General features: G+C 40.4%; 2 protein-coding genes across 2 annotated transcripts; both read left to right on the plus strand.

The window, feature by feature from the left end:
• Nucleotides 1-6,886: 6,886 nt before the first annotated feature.
• Nucleotides 6,887-9,958, plus strand: LOC129809391 (uncharacterized protein K02A2.6-like). Its single transcript, XM_055859199.1, has one exon. The coding sequence runs from the start codon at nucleotides 6,887-6,889 to the stop codon at nucleotides 9,956-9,958; it is 3,072 nt and encodes a 1,023-aa protein (XP_055715174.1).
• Nucleotides 9,959-14,704: 4,746 nt separating this feature from the next.
• On the plus strand, nucleotides 14,705-15,562 carry LOC129809392 (uncharacterized protein K02A2.6-like). Its single transcript, XM_055859200.1, has one exon. It carries the CDS (start codon nucleotides 14,705-14,707, stop codon nucleotides 15,560-15,562), a length of 858 nt encoding a protein of 285 aa, XP_055715175.1.
• The last annotated feature ends 4,697 nt before the right edge of the window (nucleotides 15,563-20,259 follow it).

Below are 20,259 nucleotides of genomic sequence, written 5' to 3' on the forward strand. Positions count from 1 at the left end.
TCATTTTCCCGGCAAAGAGGATATCACCTTGTGGCATGAGTACCACAAATTAGCGACGACGGTAAATAAAGGTAATTATAATGGGATAAAGGCAGATAAAAAGAAGTATTGAAGCATTATTGAAAGAAGTATTGAAGTGAGGTTATGTAGGATAATTTTCACGAGAAAATTTGTGTTTTCACTAAGAATTTTACATCAAGAATGCTTTCTGGTTATTTTAAATAACTATTTTCCTCAAATGATAGTAAATGTATAGAATTTCCATTCTATAGGACCTCTTAAAAATAAGAGACAAAAGACGGTTGGATTTTGAACATGCATGGAGGGAGAGAGAAAGAGGAAAAAAGTGGTGAATAGTATCAGCTGGAAAAAAAGTAGGGAAATGAGCGGGAACTTGTCAGGGCGTTACGTAAGACTCGATTTGACAAAGAGACGTGAGGAGAGAAAAGTTATTAGTTTATTTAGTGAATTTTCTATAAAAATATTAAATTTAAAATACAGAAAAACGACAGTGACGTAGAGTTAAACTGTGTTCAGTCTAATAGTGGAGAAGTTGGTGTAAATAAATAATTGGTGAAGGTGAAAAGTGTGTTTCACTGCCTCAGTGGATTTGAAGAAGGGCATTTGGCGGTCATCGAGGAAACGTCTTCTGGAAAATCCAGCCGCCTACGTTCCGGATCACTGTTGAAGATATTTAATAAAGGAATATATATTTCCAGGTACGTGAATATCACAAACGGTAGAAGGAAGCCCAAGAAACACACAGTCCCTAACAGATTTATAACACCACAATATATTTATAGGTAAACTGGGCAGGAAGAAGAGGGTATTAGATATCACAGAATCCTATCACAGAGAAATTATTGTTTACCACAGGTAATTCTCCACATCAGTGGTCCTTCGAAGGAAAAGAGACCCCAACGAGGAGGCTTCAGTCACACGGCATCAGCCACGAGAACCTCGCAGTTTCGCCTGTTGACATTCGCACTCTGAAGACAATTGCCTTGTAGAAAAATCTTGGATATCTGCAGAAAATCTTTGGCCATTCACTGGGTATCCAGCAGAATTGAAAAGGAACTCCACGAAAAAGAGGACAAAGAAGCAGCCCCAAAGATGGCGAATATCAAGAGTCGAAGCGCATATAAAGGGCAACTTACCAGTGTAAAGACAGCCATATCCCGATACCATGAAGATGAAAGTCTGTTGAGTAGAGACGGTGCTCGAGCGTACCTTGAGACAAATTTGGAGATTTGTGACAGAATCAGGGTTCGATACAATAGAGTACAGGATGAAATCATTAACCAAGCTGAATCAGAAGAAGAGCGCGAAAGGGAAATTGAGGAGCAAAATGATTTCTTACTGGAAATTGATGAAGCAGAAGAGAAACTGACAGAATTAATTGTCAATATCAAGGTCAATGAATCTGCAAAGAAAGATCTTTTCCATTCAACCGTCATTGAAGATGAACGAATTGACAAACTTCTCGATGGCTTCTCAAAACTCGTAGAGCGTATGGATGGTAGTGAGAATTCCAAGTATTCGAAACTCGAACCAGTGAAAATCCCCACATTCAACGGAGAGCATGCGCAGTGGCGTTCATTCAAAGAGATGTTCATCAATCTGGTGGACAGCAACAAGAAACTGTCAAAGACGCAAAAGCTGCACCATCTCAAGACGAAGTTGACAGGAAAGGCCTTTGACGCCATTGATCATCTCGACATGTGTGATGAAAACTACGACATAGCGTGGGAAACCATCACAAACCGATTTGAGTGCAAGAAAAAGGTCATCAACGGTCACATCGAACGCATCAAGAGCCTACCTACTCTGAAGAATCCTATCGTCGATGATCTCAGGAATATCTACGATGTCTCCACGACGAATATCAACGCAATGGACGCTTTGAAGGTCAACACTCGAGATCCGTGGATCATCTACGAAGTCCTGAGCAAACTCGATCACGAGACACAGACGCTATGGTCGCAGGAGCAGTCAGACGTGCCAACATGGGACGAGTTTAAGGTATTTCTAAATAAACGTTGTAAAGCTTTAGATTTATGTCCATCCACGTACACTAGTAATGTAAACAGTTTAGGTTCAAAAGTTCAAATTCAGAAACAAAAAATTGTAAAGTCCCTCACGATCTCTAAAGAAAATTCAAGTCAAAAGCATGAGTCATGTATCGTTTGCAAGAAATCCGCACATAAGTTGTGGAAATGCGGTAAATTCAAGTCATTTCCTGCAGCCAAAAGGCTCGAAACTGTTAACAATTTAAATCTTTGCATGAATTGTATATCAGAAAGTAGATCCCAGCATGCTGTAGACAAATGCCCTTATCCTCCTTGCAAGCATTGCAATAAGTCTCATAATTATTGGGTTCACGATGCTCTCTCCAACCCCCCGTCAAAGGTTACTCAAGACAATCCTCAATCAGTTTCCGAGGATCAGAAGAAGCCAGCCGTGCTGAGTAGCTTTCTTCCGTCAAACAAGAGTGCCAATGGTGAGATTCATCGCTCTATTTTGAAGACAGCATGTGTAAGAATTCTGGATTCCCAACAAAATGTCCATGTGTGTCGCGCCCTTTTGGATTTTGGATCCGAGATTTCTGTGATGACAACCGAATTGTGCCAGAGATTGAGATTGAAGTTGCAAAAGTCCCCTTACACTCAAGTTGAAGGATTTCAAGGACAAGTAAGCAGCCTCAAGCATCAAGTGAATGCAATCCTCATCCCTCAGGAAGGAACGCAAATTTCTTTGCAATGTCAGGTTTCACAAAAGATTTCCACCAATTTGCCTACATCTCAGATAAACCCTCGGGATGTAAGGGTTCCCACGGGATTCGTGCTCGCTGACTCAGAGTGGCATGTGTCTAGGCCAATAGACCTACTCATCGGAGCAGCACACGAAGACGAAATTATGCTGGAAGAAGTTTACAAAATGGGCCCAGGAATTCCATCACTCAGAAATACCGTCTTCGGTTGGGTAGTTTGCGGAAAATGGCAGCCTAATGGCGCACAATCAGCAGACACTCCCCCCGTTTGCCACACAATATCCTTGAAAACCATTGATGAGACCCTCAGGAAATTCTGGGAACTCGAAGAACTCTCAGAAGAATGTCCACAAACGGTCGAGTATAGGGAAGTGGAAGAATTATATTCAAGTACGACAAAAAGATCGGAAAACGGTCAGTACAATGTTCGTCTACCTTTGAAGGGAAACTTCGGTGAACTCGGATCTAACCGAAAGCGAGCTTCAAGGCAACTGAACTTCCTAGAGAGAAGGCTCTCACAGAATCCTCAACTATACAAGGAGTACTCTAATATCTTTGAAGAGTATCTGAGTTTGGGAATCATAGAGAGAGTGCCTCTGATCGAGCTTCAAGCTAAGTCATATTACATGACACATCACTGTGTTGTTCGAGAAAACGCGTCATCTACCAAAGTCAGGATCGTTTTCAACTGCGGATCTGTTTCTGAGACCGGCATAAGTCTCAACGATGTTATCAAAGTGGGGCCTGTCGTTCAACCGGAGTTGATAGAGATCTTGTGGAGATTTAGACGATTCCCGATTGCACTATCCTGTGACATTGTCAAAATGTATTTGCAGGTACAACTCAATGAGGATCACAGAGATTTGCAACGTTTTCTTTGGCGAACATCACCAAGTGAGCCAATCATGGACTACAGGTTCAAGACCTTGTGTTTTGGCAATGCTGCGTCACCCTATCTTGCCACAAAGACGTTGATCAAACTTGCAGAAGATGAAGGAGAAAGTTACCCACGAGCAGCAGAAGTTCTTCGGAACAATTTTTACGTGGATGACTGTCTATTGTCAGTGGAGACCACAAAGGAAGCGATCGAGGTGCAGAAAGATCTCATTAGTCTTCTCGGCAAAGCTCAAATGAAGCTATCCAAGTGGCAATCCAACTCTCCGACAGTACTTCAAACATTGCAAGAAGGCAACACAGAGGCAAAGGAAGTCTCAATCTCTGATGGCTGCGTGAAAGCGCTAGGATTGATGTGGAATCCGTCAAACGACACCTTTTCATTTCAAGTCGATACAATGGTCGAGAATTTAGTTCCAACCAAGAGAAATATCCTGAGAGTGGTGGCAAGGATTTATGATCCGCTAGGACTACTAGCCCCCATCACAATCAACGCGAAATTAATCTTGCAGAATCTTTGGAAGAATGAGATTGACTGGGATACCGAGGTTGAGGGAGATATTTTGCGAGAGTGGAAAAAATTTATTGCCTCACTACAACACATTCCGTCTATGAGAATATCTCGATGGACATCGAAAAACGAAAATGTTTGTGAAGAGCAGCTCCACATGTTCTCGGATGCCTCCAACCTAGCCTACGGAGCCGCAGTGTACCATGTCACCAAGGATGTCTCAGGACGAATTTCAAGTCAGATGTTGACGGCGAAGTCGAAAGTCGCGCCAATCAAAACTAAGACAATCCCGAAGCTAGAACTTTGTGCAGCAACACTTGGGGCCAAACTGTTAGCAAAGGTCGCAAAAAGTCTGAAAATCAGCAAGGTTTATTGTTGGGTAGACGCCAAGGTAGTTCTTGCGCAAATTGCATCCGCTTCAAACAAACAAGACGTTTTTACCAAAAATAGAGTGACAACGATCAGAGAGTTGACAGCTGTTGAATGTTGGAGACACGTTCCCACAAAAGAAAACCCGGCAGACCTCATTTCAAGAGGAACCACAGCCATGGAGTTGGATAACTCATCATTGTATTGGGAAGGCCCTCATTGGTTAAAGGAGAGTGATTTAGCTTGGGAAAGCAAGGAAAGTGTTCCACCAGCAGTCGAGGAGTCACAAGACATTTCAGTCGCTACACTCACTGTCAACAAATCAGAAGCATTCATGGGCAGCTTCAGACGATTCACTTCACGTAGAGGAGTTTGCAAAGAAGTGTTCTCAGATAACGGAAGGAATTTCCTAGGAGCATCACGTGAACTTCAACGTCTGTTAGCAGAAAAAGCTCAAACCATTCAAGACCAAACAATCAACCAGAACATTACCTGGCACTTTCAACCGGCTCGTTCTCCGCACTTCAACGGATTAGTCGAAGCAGCAGTGAAGTCAGCAAAGACTCATCTCAAGAAAGTTATTGGCGAGCAACGACTAAATTATGAGGAATTTTATACAATTCTCACACAGGTCGAAGCCGTGTTGAATAGTAGGCCGATCACCATTCTGTCGGACGATCCCAGAGATCCACAACCATTGACTCCGGGTCATTTTTTGCTTTTGGCACCACCGACTCAGTTGCCTGATGAAAATCTTGCATCCTTGAGGATGAACCACTTGACAAGATGGCAATTGTGTCAGCGGATTGTACAAGATTTTGTGAGAAAGTGGAGGCTATCCTACTTGCACACACTTCAAGAGCGCTCAAAATGGCACACGGAGAAAGAGAACCTGAAGGTGGATGACATAGTGATCTTACACGATGCCTCCATAGGAACCACCAAATGGACAACAGGAAGAGTTGTTGGAGTTCACACTGGAGGAGACAGGAAGGTGAGAGTCATCGACATAAAAACCCCGACAGGAACCTATACCAGGTCAGTGACTAAAGTTGCCAAATTTCCAACATGTGAGAGTCACAATCTCCCCCGGGAGCATGTATAGAATTTCCATTCTATAGGACCTCTTAAAAATAAGAGACAAAAGACGGTTGGATTTTGAACATGCATGGAGGGAGAGAGAAAGAGGAAAAAAGTGGTGAATAGTATCAGCTGGAAAAAAAGTAGGGGAATGAGCGGGAACTTGTCAGGGCGTTACGTAAGACTTGATTTGACAAAGAGACGTGAGGAGAGAAAAGTTATTAGTTTATTTAGTGAATTTTCTATAAAAATATTAAATTTAAAATACAGAAAAACGACAGTGACGTAGAGTTAAACTGTGTTCAGTCTAATAGTGGAGAAGTTGGTGTAAATAAATAATTGGTGAAGGTGAAAAGTGTGTTTCACTGCCTCAGTGGATTTGAAGAAGGGCATTTGGCGGTCATCGAGGAAACGTCTTCTGGAAAATCCAGCCGCCTACGTTCCGGATCACTGTTGAAGATATTTAATAAAGGAATATATATTTCCAGGTACGTGAATATCACAAACGGTAGAAGGAAGCCCAAGAAACACACAGTCCCTAACAGATTTATAACACCACAATATATTTATAGGTAAACTGGGCAGGAAGAAGAGGGTATTAGATATCACAGAATCCTATCACAGAGAAATTATTGTTTACCACAGGTAATTCTCCACAGTAAATATATCGTGAAAATTGTCGCACAAAGAACAAAACGGAGATTTTAAGCACGGCTATTGTAATTAATGTCTAAAGAGGCTGCCTTTTCAATCTCTGTTTACAAAATAGGGAGACTGAAGGAGGTCCGGGACCAATAAAGAGCCCAAGACAGAATAAAATAGAGAGAATATTTAATTGTCCGGAGAGACAGCCCTGCACGTACTTGTCCAAGAAGGAAAGACGTGAGGGAAGCTGATCAGTTAGATCGGGAGTTGGTTAAAGTTGTCCAAAATCCGGGAATAGAAGGATTAAAGGCAACGCCTTCAGAGTCAGCAGAACTTGAAGGTCAGTGAAAAAAATTCACACCGGTGAGGAGAGGAGGCCGAAAGCCAACTTTCCATGTAAAATAAAATACGATATCGTTCTTGCAGGGACGATTTTGGGACTGCTCCGTCAGAGAGAGTCAGAGAGAGGACAGCTTCAGAAGAAAGTGTCCAATCAAAAAGGTAATTATCAAGGAAAAAAGAAAATGAAAATAAATATTGAAAAGTGATTTGTTTCTAGAAGAAAGCAAGTCATCAGTTCGACGAAGAGAAAAAAAAGAATCCATTAAAATTTGGAGATGGACAAGTATAACTTGCCGCCTTTTAAGTGTGCTTTACTGCCACCAGATGAAGCCAGAGATAAATGGTTAGAGTGGAAACAGGGGTTCCGATATGTAGCACTTGCTTCGGGTGAAACTAATAAAACAAAGCTAAGAAATCAGTTGATGGCTCTGGGAGGCTTTGAGCTCCAACGGATATTCCATGGTCTTCCCGGGGCACGAGTAGAAGAAGATGATGACGGTGATATTGATCCATATGCGGTAGCAATCGAGAAGCTTGATGAATATTTTGCTCCTAAGAGACATGATGCATTTGAACGTAACGTTTTCTGGTCAATGAAATTGGGTCAAGATGAGTCACTAGTTAAATTTCTGATGAGAATACAAGAGCAGGCAACAAAGTGCAATTTTGGGAGTAGTGATGCTAAAAGCCGTGCAGCTGGTATCATTGACAAAATGATGCTCGCAGCTCCAGACGAATTAAGAGAGAAACTTTTGGCCAGACCGAAGTTATCTCTTGATACTTTGATTAAAATGGTGAAATCTTACCAATCTGTAAAAAACCAAGCAAAGCAAATGGTATTAAGTACTGAAGGTCCCGGAAATAACGGTAATAACGTGAATAAGATCCAATGGGGTTCAAAGAACAAAATTGATGGGAAAGATGCGAAACAGGGCGTTTTTCAAAGATGTATTCGATGTGGTTTATACCATGATATTTCCAAGAGACAAGACTGTCCGTCTTTTAGCAAAGAATGCCACAAATGCCATAAGATGAATCATTTTTCAAAGGAATGTAGGAGCAGAGAAATCTTAAAAAGGAAAAATGAAGATCCTATTAAGAGCACAGTAGAAGACTCTAAGAAAAGACGCGTCAGAGTAATAGAAGATGAGGACTCAAAAGTAGCGAAGAAAGATGGAGAAGACGCCTTCATTTTTAATATAGGTGATGGCGATGAATATGTATGGTGTAAGATTGGTGGAGTTCTCGTAGAAATGCTTATTGATTCAGGTTCTACACACAATGTTATTGACGAAAAGACATGGCTGTACATGAAGAAGAGTGGATTGGAAGTGATAAATTCAACCACAGAGTGCAAAGAAAAGCTCAAGGCGTATGGGCAAAATTCATATTTACAGATTGTTGGTCAGTTTGAAGCTGTTGTGATGATTGAAGATAATGGAAAAGATTATAAAACGTCCGCAAAGTTCTTTGTGGTTAAAAATGGATCACAACCATTGTTGGGGAAGATCACTGCAACGATTTTGGGAGTGTTGATTGTTGGGCTACCTAGCACACGCAAGTCACAGATAAACTCAACGTCAGCGGAAAGGGTAATAACACCTTTTCCAAGAATTAAAGGTGTAAAACTAGTTATACCCATTGATGAGTCTGTGCCACCTGTCAGCCAACATCCACGACGTCCACCCATTGCTTTGCAACGTAAGGTAGAAGAGAAATTAAACGAACTTTTGAGGTTGGACATTATTGAAGAAGCTGTAGGTCACAGTTTGTGGGTATCACCTGTTGTTGTCGTACCCAAAGGAGTTGATGACATTCGTCTATGCATAGACATGAGATTGGCTAATAAGGCCATCAAGAGGGAGCATTATATGATGCCAAGTTTTGACGATTTTCTGCCCCATTTGACTGCAGCCAGAGTCTTTTCACGCATCGATATAAGAAATGCGTATCATCAAGTTGAGTTGGATGAGAAGTGCCGATATATCACTACATTTATCACGCACAAGGGAGTATTTCGTTACAAAAGACTAATGTTTGGCATTTCCTGTGCACCTGAAATGTTCCAAAGAATCATGGAGCAGATGCTTGCCAAATGTTCAAATACACTGATCTATATTGATGATGTAGTCGTTTTCGGCAAGAATGAAGAAGAGCATGATCATGTCCTACGGCAAGTGTTGGATACATTGCGGAAGCGTGATGTATTACTTAATCGAGAAAAATGTATCTTCAAGGTTCCGGAGATAGTATTTTTGGGGCACCGAATTTCAGGAAAGGGCATAAAACCAGCAGAAGACAAGATTTCATCGATCAAGTCGCTCAGGGAACCCCAAACAAGAGAGGAATTGAGAAGTTTTCTGGGGTTGGTGAACTATGTGGGTCGCTTTATAAAAGATTGTGCAACAGTGACAGATCCACTTCGACAACTGATTCATCAGGGTGTAGATTTCCTATGGGAAGAAAAACATCGTAAAGCATTCGAGACTTTGAAAGACATGATATCAACCCCTGAGACTTTGAGTTATTTTGATAACGGAAGACGTACACGAATTATTGCTGACGCCTCACCTGTCGGAATTGGGGCTGTATTAGTCCAGTTTGATGGAGATAACACCACACCACAGGTCATTGCTTATGTCAGCAAGAGTCTGTCTAAAACGGAACAGAGGTATTGTCAAACAGAAAGGGAGGCATTGGCATTGGTGTGGGCTGTGGAAAAGTTTTCTATTTATCTCATTGGACGCGAATTCGAGTTGGAAACAGATCATAAACCTTTGGAAATAATTTTTAAACCACAGTCACGCCCATGCGCTAGAATTGAAAGGTGGGTCCTCCGACTTCAGTCTTTCCGATTTAGAGTCATATACAAGAAAGGATCACTTAATGTGGCTGATTCTTTGTCACGATTGGTCACTAGTGAGATTCAGGAGACATTTGACGTGGAGGATGACAACATGGTCAGATCAATCGTGGAGTCTGCAGCTGTTGATGTGACGGAAATCGAAGAAGCTTCAGCTTTGGACCCGGAATTTGGCAAATTGCGTGAATCTGTAATGACAGGTAGATGGACAGAGGAAGTCAAAGCATACCAACCATTTAGGGATGAACTAACCGTGACAGGGAATATTCTCATTAGGGGAAATAAGTTGGTGGTTCCTGGAAAGATTCGTTCTCGGATGTTGAATCTGGCCCATGAAGGCCATCCTGGCGAGTCAGCAATGAAGAGACGGTTAAGGGATCGAGTGTGGTGGCCAGGACTTGATAACGATGTCACTAAATTTGTAAAAGTTTGTGAAGGGTGCAGCTTGGTTACAACTCCCAACAGACCAGAAGAGCAATTGTGATCGCCGTCACGGGCTTTATCATATTATGATAAAAATGCCGCTCAGTTTCGCTCAAATGGTTTCCGAACATTGGCGAAACTCCACGACCTAATATAAATATAGTTTTCCATAAAAAATAAGAAAACGTTCTCATTTTTCAATTATGATTCACCTAAATTTATTTGGAATTATATATTGTGTCAGATGGCAACGGATGCGCCTAGAGAGGAGGACTCTGAGGGATAATATGAATCCTTTTGATATGGATGATTTGCGGTAATACATTATGAAATGAAAAGTGAAATTTAGTATAGTGGATTGTTTAACTATATTACATTTATTGAACAAATTTGGATGATATCAGTGACCAAAAATCAACGATTTTCCAAAGGAATTCCTTTGATTATAGTTAAAGCTATGATATCATGACATTATAAAACCATACGGTATTCTTTCTAGCCACGTTGTTTTTTTTTAGGTTCCGTGAAATATACCGCTTTCCTAGAACTCTGGCATTCAAATTTATTGAAGAAATTTCGGAATTTGTGGACTTAACTATTTATGATGAAGACGAGAGGAAAATTCCACTTCACATTGAGGTCCTTTCGGTTCTAAACTTCTTTGCGACTGGTAGTTACCAGCGACAAGTTGGATCTCACCATTATAGCTGCGTATGCCAATCTTGTATTTCGGTATTCATCCGTAAAATATGCCGAATTATAGTGGAACACTTAGGACCAAAATACGTGAAGTTTCCTACGACAGAAGGAGAAGCAACTGTAGTGAAAGATAAATTTTCTGTACAGACGAGACTTCCTGGTATTGTAGGACTGATCGATGGCACTCACGTAAACATGGTTAATATACCACGCGAGGAAGATTATATATACGTTAACAGGAAAGGAAATTATTCTCTGAATGTCCAAATAATATGTGATGCAGAAATGAATATCTTACATACTGATGCTCGCTTCCCAGGATCCTGTCACGACAGTCATATTTTTGAGAGTAGTACTCCAATGTTTCTCATGGAAAATTTGGTTGCCAGCAATCCTTTGAATTGGTTGATTGGAGATAGTGCGTACTCATCGAGGCCTTATATGATTACACCAATTCGTTATCCAACCAATGAAAGGGAAGAACAATTCAATATAGTTCATCAAAGAATTAGAAACCCTATGGAAAGATTGTTTGGCAAACTGAAGGGTCGATTTCGATGTATAAGTAAATCTCGAACTCTCGATTACTCTCATGAAGCAGCTGCATATATTGTGTATGCTGTATGCATATCACACAATTTTTTAACGAAGAATGGATATTCAATTGATGAAGATGATTCATCTGATGAAGAGGAAGTTCAAGAAGTTCGAGTTCAACGTGATGCGAGAGAATATTGTTACGTTCGCAGGGGGTGAAGGGGTACCCTGGGAGCGCAAACTAAACACCCTGGCCCAAAAATTAAGAACACTCTCCTTCCCTTTTACCAAAACAAACAGCTCTTTATTAAATCCCTTAGATGTCACACATTCGTTTTCAATTCCCCTCCTCCGTCTCTCTCCCTCTCATGAACTTATTAATTTGTTGAGTCGGGTGTTGCCGGGGGGTGCCACAGATCTTCTTCCCCCTGAGGGGGGTATGTGATTCGCCGGAAGGCTTCGAGCACGGCGCGGAAGTTGTTGCTTGGCCGCCGGAGCTCTGCGGCAGCAAAGCGTGGCCAGGTGGGGGGACGAGGGCGGTAGCCCCACTCAGTAGCCAGGCGGAGGGCCAAATAGTGAGCCCGGAACAATGCTCGACTCCACGGAGACCGTCGCTCAAGTGCTGGTGGGTAGACTGTCTCACGCCCACTCTCTCCCTGGCCCGGAACCAACCTTGGCGGAGTATGTGGAAGCCGCCGGGTACTCTCCTCCGGTGAAGCAGGCGCTGGAGCCCTCGGGGCCTGACCCGGTCGTCGGGGCGGTGTCACCTCGCCTTCCCGGACTGGACCACGTGGAACACGTGGTGGGAAATGTGGGGCGCGTGGTGGTTTTGACTCTCGTCCAGTCTCGGCGGAACGTGTGGCTTGTCCGCCTCCAGCAGCAGGAGTGGGCGGCAACGGGCTAATTAAAGCCGGTACTGACACCTCTGCCTTCAGCCTCTTCCACTCACCGGATGTTGGTTCTCTCTCCCGCTTAGGTGCGTTGGGAGTCTTGAATATCTCCCGGGGGTCCCCGAAATCTTCCTTCAGCTCCCTCTCGGGCTTCTTCTCCGGCTGAACAGGCTTTGGTAGCTCCCGAGTGGACTCGAAGACCTCCTTCGGTTTCCTCTCGGGCAGAAGAAGCGTGGGTAGCTCCCGGCTACGATGGGATGCTTGCTTCGGCTTCCTCTCGGGCACCACGATACTCGAGCGGGGAGGCTCACGCTGATCCCGATGGGGAGAGCGATGCCGATGGCCCACGGGGGAACTTCTCTCCCTGCTTCGGCTGGCTCTCCTGCTCCCTCTCTCCCTGCGACGGTGATGGGAACGCCTTCGGGAAGAGCCCTCCTTCTCTTTCCTCCGCTGCTGGTCCACTTTGGTGCTTTGGTGAGCTCTTGGTGCTGGTGCGACTTCCAAAACTTTCCTTGACTGACTGCCTTCCGGATCTCCGAGCACTTCATCTTATATCCCACTGACATCCAATTCAACTGCAGTTTTTACCGTGGTATTTTCTTACCAAAGGCGCAGAAAGAAAACGAGGTACTAGAGGACGGACACAATTGGCGGGTTTCGCTCAACAAATATTGCGCCAGCAAGTAGGCAAAGAGATAGAGGCGGGGAATTTGGCGCGAAGCAAAAGCTACAGTGCATGGAGGGTATTTTACCACCACTCGTTACAATATCTTATTAGTTATATAGCTGAAAATAACATTTAATATTTACTGTTTTGTGAGACAGACACCTCTTGTATTTCGTGGAAGTCTACGTGTCAAATAAATTTAATATATTTCTTTGGGCACAGTACACTTTGTAAAAAAAAACAATGGCCGTTTAAGTGAATTTTATAGATTTTCAAAAACATGCTTCCATGATGAAATTGTTGGAGGGTAATCGGACCAAGTGCACTGAAGACACAGAAAGAATTTGAGAATTCATGAAAAAGAACTTAAAAGAATAAAACCACTTTTTAAGTTATTATTTTGTTTATTTCATATTCAGAGACTTCAATTTTCATTTATTTCTATAGAACTTTGAAATAGTCTTGAGCGCGTTGTTTGTTTTTTTCTTATTTTAATTAGAATTATTAGTCATTTGTTGCACGAGAAGGTGAAAGTCGTCTGCAAGCTTTTCGAGTGCTGAAACGGTTCTTTCATTTTGATTAATGGATCTTTGGAAGTTTTCATTAAATTCAGCACTAAGCTGGAAAGCCCTTTCCACACTAGAAAAAGTCAGGCCCCGATTCCATCGATGTCTTTCGTTAGCTCGTGCTGTACCTGCATTCAGATTTCTCAATCTTTCGCGGTAACGTCGAGCTCTCTCAGCCGGAGTTAAAGGCTGAAGACCACGTTGTGGCAAAGCACGGCGTCTGCCTTCAGAAGCATTTGGTGCCTGATTTCCTGAACCTCCTCCACCTTCTCTAGTGGAGGATCTTTCTGCCGGTAGAGTCGATGCAGTGTGCGGAGTTCCATTAGGAAAATCAAAGTTACGATCATCAGCAAGGCCATTTTCTTGTAGAGGAAATGCTTGTACTGATGGAGAATCGTGCTGATTTATAACGGCGTCTTCAACAGTGTTTTGAATATCAGCATCTTCTTCCTCTTGTCCTCCTGCCGATGGAGAATCATCTTGATTAAAAACGACATCTGCAGCAATGTGATGGACAGCAGCATCTTCGTCTTCTTCCTCTTGTTCTGATGAGAAATCGTTCTGATTTGCAGCTGAGGATTCAACAATGTAGTGAATGTCTGCATCTTCCTCGTCCTCTTCCGCTCGTGCAGATGGGCCAGCAGCGTCCTGACCAGCGACTGAAGCCTCAAATGGGCGAAGATCTCCTCCTATGAAGGGGACTCCACTTCTTCCGCCGGCTGCACTACCAAGAATTGAGAGAACAAGGAGATCATCTTCAGTGTACTCCTCATCGACTTCACCTCCACCGGTTCTAATTCTGTCACCATTAAAACGTCTCTGCTTTGCTTTCACTTTCATTTTAAAGTCATTTAGCGAGGCTTTCCACTGCATGGGGGTCTTTTGACATCCTCTCATAGCGTTCAGTTGATTGGCAATTTCTTGCCACTTCCTTTTTTTCAGATCAGCCCCACTTTCTCTCGTTTTGCCAAATAAAATGATTCGATTTGCTTTTGCAAGTTCCAGCAAACGAGTTTTCTGGACATTGGTCATTCGTCCCTGAAAATAAAAGCAAAAAGGAATTTATTTAAAAAAACAAACAAGCAGAAACACTGTCACTAAAAAAATCTTGCAAAATAAAACAATGAGTATGAAACGAGTAAAATAATTAAATCAACTTTTTTTGTACTTCAATTAAGTAAGATAAGTTACTTACTCTCATTTTCTTTAAAGAAAAATCCTTTTTTCTTAAAAATCACTTTTATCGCCCGTGACGGGAGCATATGATAGTATATCGTATTGATTAAATGACAGTGCGGACTCATGGTTGCCAACTTCGACTTTTGTCGCTTAGCGCCAAAACCGAACATTGACATTTCTAATATGGCGGGAAGTTTTCTACGATAAAAAGTACTGTTAAACCATGTGATAAAGCCCGTGACGGCGATCACAATTGCTCTTCAGAACCCATGGTAAGACGTGAATTACCATCAGGGCCGTGGATCGATATAGCCCTTGATTTCTTGGGGCCACTCCCTTCAGGGGAATACCTTCTAGTTGTTGTGGACTACTTTAGTCGCTATAAGGAGGTAGAAATTATGAGCAAAATAACTGCTAAAGAAACAGTGAATCGTTTGGATAAGATATTCACACGGCTGGGCTATCCGCGAACGCTTACTGTCGACAATGGTAGACAATTTGTCAGTGAGGAGTTTGATTATTTCTGCAAGGAACGTCGAATAACTCTCAATAAAACGACTCCTTATTGGCCACAGCAAAACGGGGAAGTTGAGCGCCAGAATAGGTCGCTATTGAAAAGACTGAGAATCAGCAACGGACTCAACCGAGACTGGAAGAAGGATTTGTTAGAGTATATGGTCATGTACTATACAACACCTCACTCCACAACGGGAAGGACACCGACTGAACTTTGCCTTGGACGGACAATCAGAGGCAAAATTCCATCTTTGCAAGACATTGAGACACAACCACCACTAACAACTGAGTACCGTGACAGAGACAAAATGTTGAAAGAAAAAGGGAAAGACAAGGAAGACAAGAAAAGGGGCGCCAAAGAATCAGACATCATTATTGGAGACGTGGTTTTAATGAAGAATGTACTGCCAGGAAATAAGCTTACCACCACATTTGGACGTAACCGATTTATTGTTACTGGGAAAGCAGGAGCGAGTGTTACGGTGAAGGACATAAAATCCGGAAAGATCTACTGTCGAAATTCTGCGCATTTGAAGAAAGTGTATGAACCTGAGGATGCTCAAAGTGGGAAGGAAGCTGATGAAGGACAAGAGGACATGCGAGATCAGTAGATAACTCAGTACAAGGACGACATACTTTGCGAGCAGGATGATGATCAGGAGACGGAGGACAACATCGAAGCAACAGATCGGATGATTACTCAAACACGAAACAAACGTACTGTTCGTGAGCCAGAGAAATTCAAAGATTTTGTAAGGAGTTAAATATTGAAAAAAAGGAAGAGGATGTGGTACCTTGACAGGTTTATATATATGATTTAACATTTAAAGAGTTTATTAATGTGACAGAACGAGAGCAAAGGAATAAAGAGTTACAAGATAATATTGGTTTATTACGTTTATTATTAATCATTTTCCCGGCAAAGAGGATATCACCTTGTGGCGTGAGTACCACAGATTCTATTGAGAGGCACTTGCTCGACGCGATGTTCGGCTTGAATATTCCGCTCGCAGTGGGTAAGCCACTGTGTCCGGAGAAGCTTGATAAGATGCGAGGAAGGTGGCAGAGAAAATCCATCCTTGAAATTCATCTTTCAATGTTCATTGTGGACATGGAAATGAAGCCGAAAAAATCTCTTGATCACGGTCAAATGCTGGATAGCGATAAAATTGAACTGTGTGATTCAACGTACATTGCACAGAAGCCGTATACTTTTGTCCTGGGGAGCAATTGTGGGCTTCTGCCGGGCTTTGAGAAGGCCGTACGATCGATGCGAAATCAGGAGAAAGCAGAATTTATCATGAGTGAGCAGAAGAATGGCAATCCACCGGTGACAAGGAATGTAATGTTTATAATTGAAGTGATTCGAGTGGCTGATGTAATGGTGAAGCAGGACCGGGTGAGGCTTCACAACAACTACCCTCAGACCATGAGGCTGGTTCAGGACCCAACAAACATTTTCTTACGATTATTGGAACTTAATGTTATTAAAGTGCAATTTTTATGTTACTAAAGTTACTTCCAGCGTGAATCACTTCCCCAACATAAATCATATGTTACTTATATGTTAATGAATAACGTAAAAGCCATTTTGGATTAATAACATTACAGCTTCTTAATTTTTTCACCAAAAATTACTTTCAAATTGTTCCATGTTGTGATAACATAAAGATTTCGAAAAAGCTTGTTTAAAAATTTTCGCGAAAAACAAAAGTGTAATTGTTTCGAAAGCATTATTTCAGAAAAGTTATGTTTTTTCCTATTTAAAAAAAAAATGTTAGGAAAACATAATCTTTGCATTGCTAAGTTACATGATTCTTCTTCTTCTTAAGTTTTTCTTCAGCAACTAAAAATGCATATCTAGAGAAAAAAGAGTGGAAAATAGCGTTGATTAGCACCAAATCCAAACTATTTTGTATTATCTTGCTTCTTGGAATATGCACTTTCGATTGATAAAATATAATTGAAAGAAAAAACAGTGTGTGAGCACTCTGAAAAATTCCTCTTTCGTGACATAATTCTTCCAACCTTCTCTATTCGAACAAAAATATGTCATGAAAGTGTAAGTTTGGTATTGTTGAATTACACTATTCTTCTTCTTCTTCAATTTTGCTTCAAGAACTAAAATTGGATAAATAGCGTGAAAAAACATTGATTAGAAACAAATTTAAGCTATTTTATGCTTATTTGCTTCTTGGAATATGAAATTTTAACTCTTGAAGCATAATTGAAAGCAGAAGCACCCGTGAATACTGTGATACAATTGAGTAAAAAAATTGCAATTTTAGAATTCCATTTCACAAAATATAACATTTTTATGACGTCCGTGACACGATATGAGTCCATGAGTTTTGGCTCTCGCTGAAGTTTATCACCCGATGGCGCTGTACGCATTATCATTATAACTGAAGTTTACCACCCGATGGCGCTGTACGCACTATTATTATGACAACCCCATAACAAATAAAACGGAATGAGAATCAGTAGCGGATAATTCCAAGGAATTAATCCTCTATTTTCTTTGGAATATTCTACAGATTTATCCATTGAATATTTTCACAGGAATTCCCGTGTATATAAAATCATGGAGATTTTCAGGGTTATTTAGTGAATTTTTGCACCTGAATAAACTAGTGAAGAAATCCAGCTGTCAAATATACCAAATGATTTTATTTCCAAATATTACAGAAATGATAGATATTTCAAGGATTTAGTTGTTTTTATTAAACTTGCGTTTACAAACTTATCACTTTGTTTAGATAAATAAAAAGCATTACATTTTTTTTTTGAAAATACACACTTAATGTAATAAAAAGTCTCATAAATTTTAGATTTTCAATCTATTTAATGTAATAATTTTAAAATTATCTACACAAAAATGATGCGTTATCACCAAAACACTGAGAATCTTAGCACAAAACTTGGAAGCAAAAAATATTCCTAGTTCAAGTCTATAATGCAGCATCACGTACCTATACCTTCAATTATATTGTCTAACGAATAGTACTTTGCGAAAAACCCGTGGAAATGTTTGAAAAAGTTGTGGAATTTTCCAGATTGTTCAATTTCCTCAGAAACGCACAGATATTTCTTAAATGACATACCGCTCGAAATTTCCTGGAACTTTCCACAATTTTTCTAAAGAATATCGGACTGACATTCCATGTAAAGCAAAGATTCTGTGTCGTTCATCAGATTCAAATTTGTCATTTAATTTTTCTGGAAGTTTTACAATAATAAGCAGAATAAGCAAAAAAAATGACACAATATTTCCAATGGAATTTTCACTATTGTTGTAGTAGAGGAACATAACAGAAGTTATCGAGAATTGTCAAATTGTCATTGTAAAGTCCTTTTCTTATCACTTAATTCTTTATTCTTTCTTCACCTTCCACGTCTCATACAACAATCTTCTTCTTCTTCCCTTATTCTTCTGTCACCCCTCTAAATTCCCCTTTCTGTCCTAAAGTGTACTAATTCCCACCTAACCCTACATTTCACCCTATAACCAGCATGTCCAGTATACTACAGTCATATATTTACAAAATCAATTTCAAAATTTTCTCAACATGCGTGTCCTTTTTTTGAAAATAGTGCTTAGGATTATGTAGATAATTGATCTAGTGAATTTAGGAAGAAATTTTCGTCTAGGAAAACTGTGTGGCTGTTTATCACATTCCATAAAAACAGAGGGCCTATGAACAGTCCGCAAAGATGTTGAAGGATAATTCCTAACATTGTATTGGAATAATATTTTCTAATATATCGACGCTTCCATTCCATACTATGCTATCTCAGAATGACAACATTTCAGGAGAGTCATTTGAAGTTGGCGATTTCCTGTGCTGCCTGTGTAATTTTTTTTTCAAAAAAATGGAATATCTCGTTACGCGGACGTCGGATGACCACTAAATTTTTACCAGTTGTAGATCTCGGTCCCAGGAACAACATATCTTTCGGAGTAGTACTATGCTAAGTCGACTTAGCATAGTATGGAATGGAGCCGTCGATATATAACCAATAAGGTAAAGATTAATAGATTAATAAGATTAATAGATTTAAGATTTTTAAAAATAGAGGGCGTGCGGTTATGGTTTTGTCACTTTGAAAAAGGCGATTTTCTAATATTTCTTTCAACTTAAAATCTCAATCAAACTCAACCGACTAACCATTACAATTTTCTTTTCTCAGATGATGAAATGGAAGTATTAAGGTAAAAAGTACAATAAAATTTCTATAATTTGTTCAAAATACGAAAAAAAAGGTGCGATTATGATTTTGTCGCTTACTTTAGTATTTTTAGTGAATTTTTGAGGATAATTTCCTAAAAATGCATAAAAAGAGTATTTTTCTAGAGATGTCGGTCCTAGTGGAATCCAACCCAGCTTCTAAAGAACATTTCCTCTGATTTTCCTTTAAGAATTACCGGAAATCATTACAAATTGTATTCCTCAGATGTTTTTAGTGCAGTAGCTCCAGACTCCATGGATGACAACGATGACAACATGGTAGGAACGGAGAAAATTTACAAACTCATTGGCATCTATGACTTTCCAAAATGCGCAAACGTAACCTCAAAACTCTATTATTATTTTCCTCTACATATTGTCTAAATCAGACCTGTGGTCGTTAAAAGTCGTGTAATATCGGAAATTTTGTGTTGATAGTTCTAATGGAAATTACAGATAGCCATACTGGTAACACTAATCCCGTCTTTCATGGTGCCATGATAAATATTTTTGCGCCAAAAAGACATAACAGAAATAAAAACTCATATAGAAAGAAATTGTCTTCTTCATATCTTTGTCGGAAGACGGATAGTTGTTCACGACACATCCTTTTACTTGAATCTTACACAAATACAAAGAAATTAAATACAAATATCACTTCAAATGGAAACTTCTTAAATCGCGCGCAATTCAACTCGAGAGAGAGATAGAGACACAAATAACTCACTTTACAAACGTCTGGCGGCGCTGCAGTTGCAAAAAATCTCTAAAATTCCACAAAATATTTTCTTCTCTATTTTATGCTTCTTAGCAGATTGTGTACCTTCTTCTAATATGTACTTTTGCATTCCTTATTAACCAAAATAATGTTGTACCAAAGGATTTTTCTCAAACCTATCCTGAATTTTGAGACATATGAGTCTTCCAGCTCAAAATTTCATCCCAATGTTTTTGTTGTAATATCGACAATTATTCACAATTAACCCAAAATAACTGTATTCAAATAAATTATTAAAAGGATTTTCTTGTGAAAATGACTTAACTCTAAGGAATTAAACAATTTTCACATTAAAAACCTG

Source organism: Phlebotomus papatasi, unplaced genomic scaffold (assembly GCF_024763615.1).
Source record: "Phlebotomus papatasi isolate M1 unplaced genomic scaffold, Ppap_2.1 HiC_scaffold_89, whole genome shotgun sequence".
NCBI classification, from domain to species: Eukaryota; Metazoa; Arthropoda; class Insecta; order Diptera; family Psychodidae; genus Phlebotomus; species Phlebotomus papatasi.